This window comes from Monomorium pharaonis, chromosome 1, assembly GCF_013373865.1.
Source record: "Monomorium pharaonis isolate MP-MQ-018 chromosome 1, ASM1337386v2, whole genome shotgun sequence".
NCBI classification, from domain to species: Eukaryota; Metazoa; Arthropoda; class Insecta; order Hymenoptera; family Formicidae; genus Monomorium; species Monomorium pharaonis.
Window position 1 is genome coordinate 9183809 of NC_050467.1, and position 18972 is coordinate 9202780.

Sequence of the window (18972 nt, forward strand, 5' to 3'; positions counted from 1 at the left end):
TTTTCAAATTACCCACGAAAGTCTTATATGGAATTATGTCGTTTAAAAAAAAGATTTCTTCAGGATAGTTGCGTCCAACCGAATTGTTGGGTCCTTCTCTTTGTAACAAGCATGCGACACACACACACACACACACACACACACACACACACACACACACACACACACACACACAAAGAGGTGTAAATCCTACCGTACAACCTCCACGCGGTACACTTTGGGTAATGCTAATGTGATATTGTAACATTCAGGCCTTATAACTCGAAAAATGCCTAACAAAAAGACATTTTATTATAGTGTTTTGGAAAGCTTTCAAGGTAAGCTACGAGAATATGTAATAAAAAGTTGGGTGTTCTATTTAAGAAATTAAAGGTGATCTTAATGTGATCTTCAAGCGATTATTCAAGGTTAAACTGATGGTACTACCTTATGTTCCTCTTTCAACATGTTTGTGACAATTTTTGTCGGAAACATTTTCCTCTAAAATCCTTTGTTTTCAAGATATAAATCTGTAACACTTTAAATGACTCGCTCTGTATTTAGGGTGTTTCTTAATAACTGTTCTCACTTTTTACTATAGAATATGGATTACCGACTGTAATCTTAGTACACACCTTGTACGACATATGTACTACTGTGATAAAAAAATAAGGTGAATTTGTTTATAAAATGAAAAATCTTTATTCTTTCAAATCAATTTCATCGCCTTCAAAGTACTCCCCGTCCGACACAATGCACTTATGCCAACGTTTTTTCCAATCCTCGAAACAGTCGAAGAAGTCTTTTTCCGGGATGGCCTTCAATACTTTCTTTGATTTGGCTTTTATCTCAATCGAATCGAAACGGTGTTCCCGGAGCGGTCTTTTGAGTTTGTTGAACAGCCAGAAGTTGCACGGTGCTAAATCAGGCGAATACGGTGATTGTGGTACGATATGGATCAAGTTTTTGGCGAAATGTTCTCGAAGAACCAATGCAGTGTAGGACGGTGCATTATCGTCGTGCAAAAACAAAAAATTGTCTGCCCATAATTCTGGCCTCTAGAGGCGAATAGCCTTACACAAACGACGCATAACACTCAAATAATGTTCTTTGTTAACAGTTTGGCCTGGCAGAAGAAATTCATAATGCACACGAGCGCGATAATCGAAGAAAACTGTCAATATGACCTTGATTTTTGAGTGCGATTTTTTCGGTCTTGATTCACCTTTTGCGCGATATTCGCTTGATTGGTCGGTTGTTTCGGGTCGTATGCATAGATCTAAGTCTCATCTCCCGTAATGATGCGTTTCATAACGTCCTGGTAGTCAGAAATCATTATTTCACAGATGTCAACGCGACCCCTTTTTTCCAAAAAATTGAGTGTTTTTGGAACCAATCAAGATTTGACGTGTTTGAGGCACAAAACATCTTTTAAAATGATTTGGATTGATCCAAATGAAATGCCCGCAGCATCAGCAAGGTCTCTAATTGTCAATCGATGATTTTTGAGCACCAATTCTTTGATTTTCTTGACGTGGCTTTCATCGGTAGATGTTGATGGTTGTCCGGGGCGCTGTTCGTCTTGAACTCGTTCTCGGTCTTCTTTCAAGTCTTTGTACCACTTGTAAACATTTTTTTGCAACATAGCCTTATCAAAGGCCTTTTGCAACATTCTCAACGTTTCCGCGGCAGAATATTCATTCCGCAAACAAAATTTAATGCAAATTCTTTGCTTAACAAAATCAGACATAGTAAAAATTAAAAAACTTACTTTTGTATGTTTACAAAAACACGTGTAGCTCTGCAGCAATTGAATATATTGACATGAAACTCTGCATAGGTGTCAAAGATAGTGCTACCAACCCACAAAAAAATAATTTCATGATTTTATAGTACCCACGAACTTTAAATGAAAAATTTACCTTATTTTTTTATCACAGTATATGTACAAGCCGTACACGTGTATATTAACCCATTAACGCCCAAGTGCACGCATTTTCAATATAATTTTTAGCGATTTTATTTGCAACGTTATAGGTCCATAAAAAATTTGAAAAGCATCATTTCTTACGTAAAATTTTATGCTCTTTCAGAATCCATTGTTAAAAGTTGTGTAAAAAATAGTCCAAAAAAGTTATGGCGGGTTTTAAGTCAAAAAATATGAAAAAATAGCAAAAACTTTTTTAAATATTTTTTTTATATCGAAATAGTATGAAACTTCAACTCTTTTTGCAACCATCGGTGCAACAAATATTTGTATTTTAAGGGTATATTTTTAGAATTTGTCAAAATTGTCATTTTCATTGAAAAATGGCAGCTAAATCGCAAAAATTTTCGAATTATTGTATTTTTTTCACAATAATTTGCAAATTGCGGTTTATTATCAATGGCTTATTATTATTGAAAATAATGGGATTGATATTTGCAGTTTATTTTTGATTAAATACACAATTTTTAAGATGGCAGATTCAATATGGCGACTTACATAAAAAGATGTAAAAATCGTCGATTTTTTTTACATTTTTCCTAAATTTCTCTATGAATCTTTTCTCGAAAACTGTTTTATGCACAGACTATTATCGGTTTATGAATTTATTTATTAGTACATATCAATGGACAAATTCATAAAGTTATTAGGCAGTAAACTTAAAATAGTAGAAATTGTTGGTTATTAAGTTTTATTGCTGTTATATATAATTAGGTATTTTCCTTGGTTTTTATAATTCAATAATTGAATAACTAAATAAAAATGGATAAAATTACACGCGCGCGCGCGCGCGCGCGCGCACACACACACACACACACACACACACACACACACACACACACACACACACACACACACACACACACACACACACACACACACACACACTATCTATATATATATATATATATATATATATATATATATATATATATATATATGCACATTTCTAATTTTATAAATTATTGAAAAAAATTATTTTTATTGAGTGTCGCTAATTCTTTCATAACTTTGATACCTTTCTCCAATGTCCATCATTCTCACAATTTACAACAAACAGGATTAATTAATTGGCAGTGGAGTGTAGGTTTGTTCGTGTGTGAGTGTGTACAAATTTGCATAAGCATTGATACGTGATACATTTTATCAAAGACAACAATTTTTTGATTGATTACTGTAATTGCGCAATTTGTAATTACTGTAATCTGAATTGTTTTTTAATAAAAATAAGCCGCAGAATGAAAACTTGATAGTCATTAATAGTAATAAATCAATAGATGTATAAATTACTCAATTAAGTGCGTGAATAAATTTGATGTGTATTGTATGACAAGAAAGAAAAAACTTATGACTTATTAATACTTATGGGTTTGTTACATGTAAAAAGTATTCATTTTCGGTAAAATTATTTATCCATCAAACAGTATAAAGACATTGAATTTGTAACTCGTGTTGGGTGATGGGTCGCGCCGCTCTTGCCTATCTTCTGTATGCCTTTCGTGATTTGGTAACTATTTTATTTAGCAATTCAAAAAGTAAGTTTTGGATAAAATTTTCGTAAAGGAAAAATCATTTCAGAATTAACTCAGGAATATATTATTGCAAAGATACCTGGGTCGTCCTGAATTATGATGCGTGCGTGCGAAATTGTTTAAAAAATTTTTTGCGACTTTTTTGTTGCAAAAATTATTGCTAGGAACGTTGCCAGGAACGGCATTGACACTATTTTGATGTCGCGACTTATTTCGCCATGGGACTTAAGGGGTCAGGGGAGTCAGTAATTTTGAAAAAATTGTTTTTTGGATTTTCGTAATTTCTGAAAGTATAACATCTCGAGAATATCTCATTAAATTTTCAAGTCGATCCGATTAAAACTGTTAAAGTAGCAAGGTTGCAAACGTCGGTCTCTCAGGTCATGCGCGACTGTTAGGAAGGAGCAGCTATCAGCAGCTGCTCTCTCACCGACTAATACTTTAGAGGTGGCTATGGAAGGCGAAGATGTGCTACATGGGCCTAAAATTGATGACTGTATAAGTTTAAAAATACATCTTTTATTCAAATTGATCACATGATTTTTGAATGAAATATGTAAACAGTACTTAAAACTTTAAACGCGTTTTTCTTAGAACTGCATTTTCAAAGACGATGCCAAAGATTTCTGAAAAACTATTAAACCGATCAATCTGAAATTTTACGTGCTCTCTTCTAACATAAAATGCAAGTCCTTGATCGAAAGATTTTTTTACTTATATTTTCAGTTTTATGTACAAAAAATGGGCGCTTTTTTACGAAAATTGGAAGTTTGACTTTTGGCAGCTGCCATTTTGTCCTAAATTAATTTTTTCTTAAAATCTTTGATTAAGAACTAGAAAATTTCATATACAAATTAAATTTTTTTGTTTATCTGTTTCACATGATCCGGCTTCACACAGCAGTTGGCACCGCAAATTGTGTTTTTTGGTGGCTTTTGTTATTACAAAAACTTCTTTAAATTTTAATATTTTTACTTGAAATTTTTTCTGAATTTTCTTTATATGTTATGTAACACAGTGCCGATATTCATAAATTAAATATAATACTGTAGCTTTAAAGGAAAAATCCCTAAAAAGTGTCTTTTCGGCCTTCTAACTGCCCCTGACCCCTGGGTTAAAGTAACAAATAACACTTTATGTTCACTTTACGAAAAACAGTTAAAATTACTTTTATACAAAATTTAATACAGCAATTTTGTGACGTGCCGTACGAACTGGGTGAAAAATACCCGAGTGAAGAATTTTAACACTTTGACCTTTAGCTTCTAGGGACACACTGGCTTTATCAAGCCTTGGACTAATGCTTGGAATCTGAAAGCCCTTCTACTTGCACTTGGCTTTTCCACCTGTCCGTTTAAAAATGGCGCGCTTTCAAAATTTGTTCGGGTTACGCTAATTCAGTTCGTACTCTGAAGGTTAAAGTCATTCAACATCTTCATGCAATACATCTAAATTTGGCCCTTTTTAGAGCCACAAGATGTGCAAAATCCGATCGAGCAATTTCTTCGTGGTGCACATCGGATAATGCTGATGCCGACAGTAATCATTAATTAAATTTTTTTTATTCAAAAATTTTTTAAATTAAATAAAATTTTAAATTGTGACATAATCAAAAAATACATTTTGCTCCTTAATTTGCTTTTTGGTATTTTTTCTAGGAACTATCATTCGCAAAGTTATGACTTTGCTTCCGAAAAAATTAAGTGTTCCCTTAATTTTGTTCCGGAGTGTACGTATGTGCACAGGCTGTACATGTGTATTAAGTTTGCAGTCGATAATCCCATTTGTCATGGTAAAAAATTGAGACAGTTATTAAGAATCACCCTGTGTGTGTGTGTTTGTGTATACAGGGTGAGTTTTAATGGCTGTCCCAACTTTTTACCATGAGAGATGGAATTATCGATTGCAATCTTAGTACACACATGTACGACATGTAGATATGTATGTGCAAATGCCGCACATGTGTGTACTAAGATTGCAATCGATAATTCCATCTCTCATGGTAAAAAGTTGGGACAGCCATTAAAACTTACCCTGTATATATGTATATATATTGTTACGTTGCACTCACTCGCGGAAAGAAAGCTAGGCGAGATTTCGTTAGAACACCAACTTTATTTCGAAGAACGAAAACAGATTTATAAAGCGTCTTCCACAGCAGGAGTCCGGCACAGAACTGTTACTTTTTATTTATTTACAAATATTCGTTGGTACGGAATTCTTCCGGCTAATCGATATCGGCGGCAAACGACTGATGTAATATAATTAAATAATGTTATAAAAGAATAAATTAAAATTTTTATTGTACTAATTATATTAATTGTACAAATTAATTGCAACGACAGATAGCAACAAGCATGCTGGTTATTAACATGCAAGTTTTATTATTATCTTTGAAATTTATAACGAGTGTAAATAGAATTCTTTATAAAACAATTTTATTTTCTCAAGGTCGATAAGCTTCGTCAACAAGCTGAAGAGCAGGAATCTGTGCTGCGGAGTCAGGAAGAGGAGCTGAACTTCAAGAGACAGGAACTCGAAGGACTGCGGCAAGAGGAGCAGCAATTGGAGCAGCAACAAAATAAAAATAGGGACCAACTGAATGAGCTGACCAAAAAGTTGCAAGATACTCAGTTAGAGATCTGCCAGGCGAAGGCAAAGATTACTCATTTGCAGGAGCAGCAGCGTCAAATGAGCGACGCCATCGCGCTTTACGATTCTGCACTTGCTGCAGGAGACGTTAATCTTGTACCTGATACTAGTCTACAATTTGTACCCGAAATTGAAGATATAGAGTGCGTAACAAACATCTTGTATTAATATCAAAACTAATCTTTGTTAAATTTTTACTTTAAATTTTTAACATACCTGAGTGTTAATTTAATAAAATAATTGTTTTATTTAATTTTGTTGTATTAATGTTTGACATTTCTTACAAGTAACACTATCCAGTTAATCGCCGATTTTCCCGAAACTGTGTACACTTATAATATATAAAAAAATATTAAACACTTTTTTTTTTGTTTTGGCCTATAAATCGTTTTAGAGGTAGAAATCACTTTATAGGTGCGTAAACTACCCTAGGAAGACGTGTGTTTTATCTTTCAACGTTAATTACCAAAATTTATAAGCCCAAAACCCACCAAGACTCATAAGCTCACGACCGAGTGGGTCCTGTTAGCACACATCCACTCACATCACTTAATGCCTAAAAATTTTTTGCTAAAGTACCATTCACAAAATGTTATATTAAATTAACCAATTGGTATTGTGGGCTATTGGATCCCTTTCTCACGAATCGCGATCTCACGACCCAGACAATGAAAGCAAGATCTTACTTTGGGTGATTTTTACCCTTAAAATAACTTATGGGCCTACAAAAAACACGCATTTGATTTTTTTAATATATTATAAGTGCACTGTTTTGGGAAAATCGGTGATTAACAACTGGGTAGTTATTTGTTAGTGTTAAAATAACAGAATTTAATAACAGAATTATGAGTAAATAAATATAAAATTAATACAATTTTAAAACGTAAATTTTAATAATATAGATAAATAAAATATACGTTTCAACATAATAGTAAAATTAACGTTTATACAGAAAACAATTGTTTTATTTATGTTAACAATTGTTCTTGTTAAATTTTTCACTTAAATGAATAAAATATACGTATTACATTATAAATTTTAACTAAAGTTTTACTGAAGAAATACACTTTTACATTTTATTTCTTAAAATGATGTTAATGTATTTTTTATGTTAATTTTTTGCATCATATTTGTGTTACTCTCTAATATATTCTTGTGATAAATTAACACAAAAATGCGACATGCGACATTAAATTTTTCAATTATATGTTTTACTGAAACCGCCAATACTATTTTAACTATTAAATTAATTATTTTTATTTTATTAATATTTGTATTAATAGAATTATTTTTACTATATTATATATTTTAATAATATTTTATCCTGCAATACAAAATATTTAAAAAAATGATGTTATAGATTACAAAATTAAAATGGCACCGACGGTTCTAAAAAACCAACTTTCTTATCAAAGTTGTAATTACTTTTTTGTATGTACAGGTATGAAACAATAGTTAAGGATACAAATAAAACGAACGAAATAAAAGTAGATGCAACCGGAACCGTCTTAAACGGATTCGAAGAAGATCCTTTTGCATCGAGTAAAGCTAAAGAAGCGTTTAGTACACCAATATCTGATCCGTTTGGAAATGCGTTTTCCGCGCAACAATCTAATGTAAGTTTTTTTTACATTATATTTACACAAAAAATATTAATTCTATTATTATTCTAAAAAATGATAACTAAATTTTTTTTTCTTTTTAAGTAACAATTATCTTTATTAAAGAACAAATTTTTTTTAAATTTGTTCTAAAAAATTATACTTTTACGGAATATTATCGAAAAAACTATCGACAGATAATCAAAGTAATAAACAAATTGAATTTTTGTTTTAATTTGATATTGTTGATTTAAGTTACTAAGATTTAGAATATATTTGGAATAAATTTGATGCTTATGATGAATATTTAATAGATTTACAGATGTATGAACTTATAAGATATTTGAAACAGTAGTGGTATTTAAATAAAATAATTTATAATACGTATTTTTAATATGTATTTTAATATGTATTTTTTTATTTATGTATGTGCATCCATTTTTGTTCTTTATTCTTTTGTTATTTGTGACATTTTTTTCTTACATTACTTTTTTATCATTTTGCATATGCAATTGTATTTGTATATTTATGGAATATATAAAGGAATAGGATAAACGGTCTGTTTTTATAGCTGCACTGACAATGAGTTGCACTACTGATGTAATAAGTAAAAATGAGAAACAGAATAAACTTTTTTTTAACTTATTGCACCAGTTTGCAATTGCAGCAGTGCAGATCAATAATTACACAAATGCGAAATAGTAGTCGGACGCAAAAATATCAGAGAAAAGTAAAACAAAGAATAAAAAATTGTGGACGTAATAATTGATTGTAACAACATAATATTTACAAGCAATATTTATTTTCATTTTGTGAGTATAATTATTGATTAAAAAAATCCATCCTACAGAATGGTTTTACAGCAGATCCTTTTACTACATTCGATAATACCAATGTAACGGCGAAGCAAGATCCTTTCGATCCGTTTAGTAGCGGGAAGCGAGTTGAGAGTAAAATGCCCGTAACTGTATCGGTATGTAAAATTTTATTTCTTTAATTAAATCTTTTATATTTTTAGAAAAAAAAAACAATTAAATTTTAAAACAGTAGTACATTATGTAATAAATAAATGTGCGGGAAATCAGCTATTGTTTATGAGTATTGTGAGTAAACGCACAAGCCGAAGACAAAGCCTCTTTTTTGCGTCTTTTTTAGAAAAAATGAATTGACAAATCGGTTAAGATGAGGCTTGCGAAAGCAACGAAGTGTCTATAATTCTTTGTATACACCCCGTATGTTTGTATATCACCATATGTATCACCGCGAAATGGCGCATATGCAATAACAAGCGAAAGCGTACGTAAAACGAGATAAGCATAAAAGTAGTACGGCAATATATTGTTTTATTACTTGTGCCATCTATTGACATGACAAAAACGGTGAAATAATGAATTTGTGTAAGGTAAATATTTCATGAGAAAATGGAAATTTTTTGACTGAAAAAAGGATGCGTAATACGATTTTTTATTCAACAAAAAATTATTTATATGTTTAATAATGTTGATTAAACGTTTTACTTTTACTTATAATGAATACAATTCAGAAATTTTCATTTAGACCTACTTTATTCTCTTCAGTTTTTTTGAAGGAAAAATTTTATATTTATTTTTGTGTATGGTAAGTAGTAGTTCATGACAGGGCACTAATGTTTAGAGAAACGTCTTTTTATAACTTATATTGAGCAATGGGTCAAACGAAAAATCTTATCGAATATATTTAAAATACATGTATTGCTAGCATACTCACGAGCAACGGCCAACTTTATCTTTTGTCCGTGCCGTTATTTTACCCCCAACATTGCTCATTAAGTGAAACAGAAAATGATAGCCGACTGCTCAGTTCCGAGATTGGTAGAAGGAGAGATCGGTATAGGCGATTGGAATGTATAGAAGGCGAGGGAAATGTCGGCTCAAAAGTTCAACAATGAATAACAAACAAGTATATTTTGCGGTTCTGGATCTTTACAATTAATTAATGATTAATCGTACGAATTCGTTACGTTTTTTCATACTGGGTGCTACAATCGGTCTCATTCGGTTTTACACGCTACTTGGGATTAACAGTTGTAAGAGCCACAAAATTTCGGTGAATATTCTTACGAACTTTAATGCTGTCTAATCTGCGCGTTGATTCAAAGCGCTGGCGAACTTCTGAACGCGAGGACGACCGCCAAGGACAACCAGGATATACGAAGCTAGTTCACGCGACACGCACTAAGTTTATGTTTTCCCACTAAACCAAATATCACGAGAGATGCATGCTGTATAATTAAGAATCGCTCACAAATACCGCGACAACACTAATTTCTGAAAAGTGAGTCTCAGATGCGCACAGTAATAAACGGACACAGCAAGCTGAGTGAAACGGACACAGTAACAAACGGACACAGTAATAAACGGACGCAGTGCGAAACGGACACAGACCAAATGCGCACAGAGCGAAACGGACACAGACCAAATGCGCATAGAGCGAAACGGACACAGACCAAATGCGCACACTGCACATGCGCAAGGACCAAATGCATACACGGAAAGTCGCAAACCCATGTGATGCAGTGAATGCTTTGCACGCACACACACACACACACACGGGAGGTGCAAGGGAGGCCTTCGGCCCCTCTCCCGCACCCACCCCGTCCAAGTCGCTAACCTATGTGGACTTTACTCTGCTTGCAATGTACATGGATTGCATTTGGTCCGTGCGCACGTGCAGTGTGCGCATTTGGTCCATGTGCATTTGGTCCGTGCGCATTTGGTCTGTGTCCGTTTCGCTCTGTGCGCATTTGGTCTGTGTCCGTTTGTTACTGTGTCTGTTTCGCTCTGTGCGCATTTGGTCTGTGTCCGTTTGTTACTGTGTCCGTTTATTACTGTGCGCATCTGGAACGCTCCCTTTCTGAACATGTAATTAAACAGAATTTAACGGAGGTTACACGTAACTCGGGACTAATACTAACAACGACAATGACTTGGCTGTGCGCGCACGCGCGCACACACACACACACACACACGGAGGGGGGGGGAGGATGCAAGGAAGGGCCTTCGGCTTCTCCCTTCCCACACCCACCCCGTCGAAGTTGCTAACCCATGTTGTACATTGCAAACAAAGTAAAGTTGTATTAGCAGATTTCCAATACAATATACACGGTGTACAACTTTGCGGTGTACAAATTTTACGTGTCCAATTGCACGGTGTACATTTTTATCCTGTCCAAATTGTAATTTGTCCAGAATTTATTTTTTTTTTTTTTTTGTGTACAAAATTATTGTGGCCAAAATTCCTGTGTCGAAATAAACCGTGTCCATTTGCACCGTGTCCATTTACACTGTGTCTGTTACACTGTGTAATTGTACTGTGTCCAAGTGAACGACTCCCTATTTATACGAGCATCTCTTTTTGCGTGGAAAATCGTAAATCCATGTAGTGCAGAGAATGCTTCACGCACACGCGCACGCACGCACGCACGCACGCACGTACGCGCGCGCGCCCGCACACACACACATACGCACACGCATGCACGCACGCACACACACACACACACGAGGGATGCAAGGGGAGCCTTGGGCCCCCCTCCCGTAGCTACCCCGTCCAAGTCGCTAACCCATGTAAATTGTTTAGAAAGCTGCAAACCATGTAAATGTGTGTTCTTAATCATGCGGTGTCCAATCGTGCGTGTCCAATCGTTACGTGTCCTAAAAATACGTATATAGACGTTTGAAATTCATTTTTTTTGGCAGAGCGACGCTTTTTTCTGCCAGATGTTTTTAAGGTTTGATAATCTGTCATATGATATATTAATGTTTTTCACTAAAAGACTGTGCGGTGTCCAATAATGCGGTGTTTAATCGTGCGGTGTCTAATCGAGCCGTGTTCAAAAGGAGGTCACCTTCGTCTCACCAACTGATGATTTAGGGTGACGTCCCATGACGCGTATTACGATACGCGCATATCGGGCGTATTAAATTTTGACCAATGACAGACGACCGCCGTTTTTGATACGTTGACGATCCGCGGAAATTCATAATCGAGTGGATTGCACACATACATATGCACAGTCGTATATTGTTACATGGCGTGTGCACTGGGCGGTGTATATATTTACTTTTTTTTTACTCCAACCTCTTCAGATTCATGAGTACTACGCGTGCTACTCCTTCTTGTCACTTCTTGTGTACTTCTTATGGGCACGAAAAGATTAGAAATAGCCACGCATGCTTGTGTGTGTGTGTTCGATACGCCAAAATGTGGCTCTTATGTCCCATGGAGCGGATTACGCGGAAGCAGAATTAGCGGATCACTAATCACGGGATCGTTCTAATAGAACCTTTTCAAAAATTCGGTTGAAACAGTTCCATGATTGGTGATCCGCTCGTTCCGCTTCTGCGTAATCCGCTTTATGGGACATAAAGGGCCATCTACAATGGAGAGTCGTAGGCCGTAGCAGTAGTCGTAGAAAATGTCTCCACTTCGTATTGCTTTACTGTTTACAGCCTACAGCAGACATTGATCCAATTCATTGCGTGCTTACGATGAGCGTTGGGGCATTCGGGATGTTTTTGGTCGCCTTTCTTTGATGGCCGGCTTGTATGTTATTGCTGCGTCGTTTTTATTCTAGACAGCATTGCCGTAGTTTTAGTGCTGTTACGGCTAAAACACTCCATTGTAGATGGCCCTTAAGAGACAATATTTTGGGGTACTGCAAGCAGCGGAATATCTGTGATTGGTTGCAGAGTTCGATACGCGCGTATCGCAATACGCGCCATGGGACGTCACCCTTAGGTCGTCTTCTCGAGATTCTTCGTCTCCTCGAGATTCTGCGTCCTCTCTCGAACCGCTGTTCCCGTCCGGGATTGATCGCTAAGATGTCTGCAGTAAAAGGATCGATCGTTGATCCTTCGAGAGGCACACCGCGACGCGTTCCACTTTGTCTAAGTGCACCGCACCTCTATTGGCCGCGATCCTACAGCTTGATTTGCGTGCAACACGTTACGTACGCGGTCGTTACGCGCTCGTAAATCTTGAGCACGAGACTCAAATTTTTTCGTCTGTTTTAATGAAATTCTTCCCGGTTCCGCCGGCTACGGGTCCGCCAAATCTTGAACGGCTGTGTCTCTGTCTTCCTGGATATCGTTCTCAGACTCCAGTCTTATGAACCGACGGGATATAATTCCTATCGGCTCAGCTGTTTCCACCGGAACTTTTGTACAGTCCATCCGGATATCATTTCTTCCACTGAGCGGTTATTGAAAGGTGCTTTCTCCTATCCTGCAAATTATCCTTTCAACAGTATCGAGATTTTCACAGTAATAATAATATCAAGGCAAAGGCAAAAGGGCGGTACGACCTGTGTGCCCCCACCGTCAAGGGAGTCAGATGATTCCTCGGCGGCAGTCGGATCTCCTGGAATCTAACAACAGTCCGCAATTGTCACGTCATAGTATATACTTGGTTTATCGAGAGACGCTGCTTGGAGTAGACGAGTTTTCGTCCGGTTTGCGCAGGGGCACCGCAACGTTTTACTGCTTACGTTGATGTCAGATTGATTAACGATGACAAAAGCCTGGAATATTAATGAATATTGTGAATGAAATAATAATGAATTAACCGTGCTACAGTGAGATAATAACCGTGGGTCTGAGTGCGCCATATATACGATCTAGTATATAGATCACCCTTCGCACTCTGACCATTTTATCCGCCGTTATGCGCACTCCGAGTGGTGTCTCGCTGAATCAAATATATACATATTTTTTTAGGTATCTATGATTTATAGTTCATAAGATGACTGACGCTAAACAATGTACGATTTAAAAGAATTTTATCTTATAAATTATCAACTACATGTATATAAACACACAAGAACAAAATTTTTTGTTCTGTTATTCTCAAAATTAAAAAATTGTTGATTACACGACAATGCCTTACTTCTATGTCTGTCAAAAACAAACTGCGGATCTAATATGGCTGGTCTTCTTCCCACTCCCAGCGTTGCGCTTTCTTTAGCAATCGAGGCAGAGGTTCGCTTAAAGTCGCGAATTGCGGTATAAATCGGCGATACCACGATGATATGCCGAGAAAACGTCATAATTGCTTAAGGTTACGCGGCGCCGGATATTCAAAGATCGGTTTGGCTTTGTCGGGATCGACAGTTAGGCCGTTCCGTTGTAAAATAAATCCCAAATATCGAACTTGTGAGCGACAAAATTCACACTTCTCGGGATTGATCGTAAGACCGGCAGCCGTGATTTTGCTTAGAACGCAATCTAGCCACTCTAAATGTTCCTCGAAGGTAGGCGTAACAATCACGATATTATCTAAATACGCGAACGCATGCGGTTCCATCTCCGGCCCGATTAACTTATCCAAAGACGCTGGAATGTCGCGGGAGCTCCGGTTAATCCGTACGGCGTTCTCGTGAAATGATAAAGTTCTTTCCCGGGGACGCTAAACGCAGTGATTTCTCGACTATCTTTCGCCAAAGGTATTTGAAAGTACGCCTAGCTCAGATCAATCGTAAAAATGTAACGCGCCGATCTTAATTTATCGAATATACTATTCATATTTGGTAATGGATACGCGTCCTTCTTCGAAACGCTGTTAACTTTGCGAAAATCTAGATAGAATCGATATTTTCCGTTTGGTTTCCGTACCATAACGATCGGATTGGACCACTCACTAAACGACGGCTCGATAATTCCGGCCGTTAACATTTTATCAACCTGTGTGTGTGTGTGCGTGCGTGCGTGCGTGCGTGCGTGCGTGCGTGCGTGCGTGCGTGCGTGCGTGCGTGCGTGCGTGCGTGCGTGCGTGCGTGCGTGCGTGCGTGCGTGCGTGCGTGCGTGCGTGCGTGCGTGCGTGCGTGCGTGCGTGCGTGCGTGCGTGCGTGCGTGCGTGCGTGCGTGCGTGCGTGCGTGCGTGCGTGCGTGCGTGCGTGCGTGCGTGCGTGCGTGCGTGCGTGCGTGCGTGCGTGCGTGCGTGCGTGCGTGCGTGCGTGCGTGCGTGCGTGCGTGCGTGCGTGCGTGCGTGCGTGCGTGCGTGCGTGTGTTGTATAATATATGTAACGGCCGTGTTTCTCTGCGCGGGCAGGTTTGTCGGGAACTAGGGCAGGAAAGGCCGCAGAAACAGCGAAAGCGTATGTTCTATGATAATTAAGTATATTTTATGACAAAAGTTATCTATTTACAACTATTTACAATGTTTCGCGACGCGATATCGTTTGCGGCGGTGCGCGCGTGCTCGGGCGTCAGCTGTGCGGTCGGGCGAGCTGACGAGACGCGGTAGCGGCGGGGCCTCGAGGTGAGCGCGTGATCGTCTCGGGCCGTTCTGTAGTGTGTGGCGTGCGTGATCGCGTTTCTCCGAAAACGGGTAGGGTTTTGGCGAATCGGTCACGGTATCCCGAGAAGGCTCGGGCGAGGCGGAGAACACTCTACCCCGTTTGCTTTATACCGTGTAAGGAGAGGATGGAACCGGCGGCTAAGAACTCTTGGCGAAGGCGGAGAACACTCCACCTTCGGCTTGCTGGTTCGGAGTCTAGGAAGTGTTTCTTTTACGAACGTAGCCGAGAACTCTCGGCTAAGGCGGAGCACGCTCTACCCTAGTCTGCGTTCGTTCTTCTCGTGGTGTCTTAGCGGATCGGGGAAAGCTCGGGCACCGGGTAAACGAGAAGTGAAGTCTTCCTCCGTCGAGGCGGTCTTTTATACCGCTCTCGGTGGAGGCTCGTGGACCCTCAGGGGTCTTCGGGCTTCTCCGTTATCCATCTCTCGCTGATCGAGATGCTGGCGGGAGGCGCGAGGTCATCGAGACGGTCGTTGTCTCGGTCGCCTAATTTTAAGGTTTATCGCGGGCTGATGCCCGTATCACGGTCCGGCGGGTGGTCGGCCAGACCGGCCGCGGTCGTTGGTCGCCGGATAGATGCGGTTTGTTACATATACACTCTTTAAAAATTAAGGGGACAACAGTTTTTCACAAAAAAATGATCAAACTTTGAAACACTGCAACTTTGCAAAAAATTGTTTTACTGAAACGAATGAAAAAGCAAATTAAAGTTTGAAATGTCTACTTTAAAATGCTCATAACGATACATACATTGGTTTGAAGTTATGCGACTTTGAAGTTATGCGAAATGAAGCAAATAAGGAAATAAAAATCTTAACTTTAACACATGGCACCGAATGAGGTGATTTTTTTTACTTATCAAACCAAAGTTAAAAATTGTTCTTTTAGCTGTAAATTTATTTTTTATTTTTTTGTTTGTAGGGTTTTTTTGTCAAGTTATTTCACTTTAAATAAAAAAAAAGTTTTTAAACTTTAATAATCCATATTAGATGAACAGATTATTGTACAGAAATGGAAAAAAAAAACATTTTGATGTATATCAGCTTTTAAGTCATGAGACTAAATTTCAGATTTAATTTTTTTTGCAGGACATTTTACACTTTGAAGTCAACTCTAAAATTTTAGCACGTTGACAATAAACATAAAGATGACTGCGCATTATCGAAAAGTCATTCTTTCGGTTGCCTCAGTTTAAGAATAAAAGTTGAAAATGTTCTTTAAAATTCACTTTGGTCTTTTAAAATTTATTTTTGGCGAAGATATTCAGCTTCAAAGTTGATACATTTTTGCGATTTTTTGATATATCTCGTAAACTAAACTAAATATTAAAAAATACTTCATACAAAAGTTTTACAGCATAAATACCTCCATTTAACTACGCTATTTATTTTTCGGAAAAAAATTTTTTTAAATTTTTTTTTAAATTAATAGTATAGTTAAATAAAGGTATTTATACTGTAAAACTTTTGTATGAAACATTTTTTTATATTTTGTTTACGAGATATATCGAGAAAACCCAAAAATGTCTCAACTTTGAAGGGTGGTTTCATCCCTTCAAACCGTTTATAAGCACCAACTAAAAATTTCTAAATTCATATATTTACCCCCTCTACATTTATGCCAAGTTTCATTAAAATTAGAATTTTCGGGTTCGCGAGGTTTTTTTGTGAGTAATAGAGACTATTTGTAATCGTGGTCGTTCGTTTATGGGAGACTTTTTTTACTGATTCTTTTTTCCCTCTCCCTATTCTGAAGCCCACTTCTTTTGTTGATCCACAGTGTTGCCAACCGCGCAAAATTTTCCTTTCCCATATTTTTATGTAACTTGAAGTAAATTATTTTAGTTATAAAAAATTTACTTTTGTAGCTAAATGTGTATGATTAGGAGTTTATCGTTAAAACTTTCAACTTTTTACTTTAAAATTATGCTTGTTTTTTTACAAATGCATTGAATTGTTTTTTTTTTTACTATTGCAAAATTGCACTGCTGGCGGCTTTGATACAATAATGCGTGGTGACATGATGTTTGTGCGATACGAATTGACAGGTTATTTATTTAGGGTTAGGTTTGTTTAAAAGCCACCAAGTTCGTTCCAAAGCATCGAAAGTTATTATAGATTGCGATAAAGGATCGGTAACGATCGGTAATTTTTGCAATGTTTAAAAGTTACCATATGCGTGTCGAAAGATGTATCTGTAGTGCAACGTGAGTGTCAGAATAAAGGGAAAGGTGTGACAAAATGATTAATCGTGTGGGATTTGGGGAAAATAGTCGCGCAGGAATGAATTTTGTATGACTTTTTTGCACGGTTGACCGGTGGGAGAATGATTTACTTACCGGAGAAAACTACCCGTGCAAAATCAGCGATTTTCCGGCCGGTAGAAGGCCACGAAAAGAATCGTTTTTGATGCACATGTGACCAAAACTTTTTTTTTTGCGGAATTTATTTGTTGCTTAAAAAATGGCAAAATATTATTGCTAACGGCAAATATTTTGAATGAAGCATTGTTTTTTTATTTGAATAAAGCCTTAAATTTTAACCAACAGCGCAAACTTATTCAAGTATCTAATATATACACACAAACGGCAGACTGGGGTATAAACACCTCACTTTACGTCTGTATTACTTGGAAGCTAATGACATTCTGACATTAGCTCGTGTCTTTTATCTGCTATCTTTTATCGTTTATCTGCTAAATTAGGAGATAAATTTAAATTTACGCTGGGATACTACCTCCGTATGAGAGTACGTGTTAGAGTTAAAAAAATTTTTTAATATAGTGTTAAGAAAGAATTTATTAACATTAAATTAAGTTATTTATAATAACTGATTACAAGTAATTTTTTAATAAACTCTTTTAATAAAAAGACCACAAACGCATGCTATTTGACTTTTTGTTTTGTACTTTTTAAAAATAAACTACAACAATAATTGTATAGATAATCATCTATACAAATTTGACAGCTGTTAAATTCAATCGCAATGACAGTTATTCTCGCAACACGAAGTAAGCGCAGCGAGAGCATCAATCGCGAAAAAGAGGTTTTATTACATGTCCTTTTTAAGATAGGTTATATTATACATTACTCAAAAAAAAAAAGGGAACACTTTTTGTATATCGAAAATTAAGCTGTTTTTAAACCGCTGAAACTCGGCGAAAAATTATCGTAAAATCAAAACTTAAAAAATGTTTTAAAGCTTGAAACTTCATTTTTCAAACGCTTTTTGGCGATTTCAGTTATCTTTCTTTTCACCAACGTGGCACAATGATGAAGCTTGACCCGTTAAAATAAGAATTTTTTATGCGAATTTGCGGCGCTGCATCTCGCATTAAAAAAATCATAGAGGATTTCTGTTACTTGCATCTTATAGCGGGATTGTTTTCCTTTATTTTTAGTGATTGTTCATTGCTGTACGATTTTTTTTGACCGAGTTATTGAAATTTTAAGAAAAAATGGTCATTTTGACTTTCATCGCTTGTTACTCGTGAACAGATCAACGTACAGCGCTCAGCAAAAAAGGGTTGGAAAGCTGAAAGTATGCACTTTTGAATGCTGTTATTATTTTATTTACAGATTTACTTTTTTTAACAACAAATCGCGAGGTTTACGTAAAAAATCACATATTTTACGGTTTTCATTTAGTTGAATGTACTGTTGTGAAGAAAGATGCAATCACATCGCTAAAGCAAAGTTTTATAGTACGATTACTTTCCAGTAATAAACACTAACGTTTATGGAATAAAACATTTTTATTCCACGTGTTTATTATTCTTGGAATTGCTGAAATTGCTTACAACGTTTTTTCAACAATTTTTCTATACTCTTTTGACCAAGTTACAAAGTCAACTTTAAATTTTTTTTTAATGACGCTTACTGACGGCATTA

The 18972-nt window shown here is 36.5% G+C and overlaps 1 protein-coding gene across 2 annotated transcripts in view; it reads left to right on the forward strand.

The window, feature by feature from the left end:
• Positions 1 to 18972, forward strand: part of LOC114254745 (epidermal growth factor receptor substrate 15-like 1) — a 129203-nt gene that overhangs the window by 60893 nt on the left and 49338 nt on the right. The window contains exons 9-11 of one of the 2 annotated variants that reach the window (XM_036286121.1): positions 5950 to 6293; positions 7592 to 7766; positions 8602 to 8724. In XM_036286121.1, coding sequence (XP_036142014.1) covers positions 5950 to 6293; positions 7592 to 7766; positions 8602 to 8724 — 642 coding nt within the window. The remainder of the gene's footprint in view (positions 1 to 5949; positions 6294 to 7591; positions 7767 to 8601; positions 8725 to 18972) is intronic. The other variant, XM_036286124.1, reaches the window with a different exon arrangement.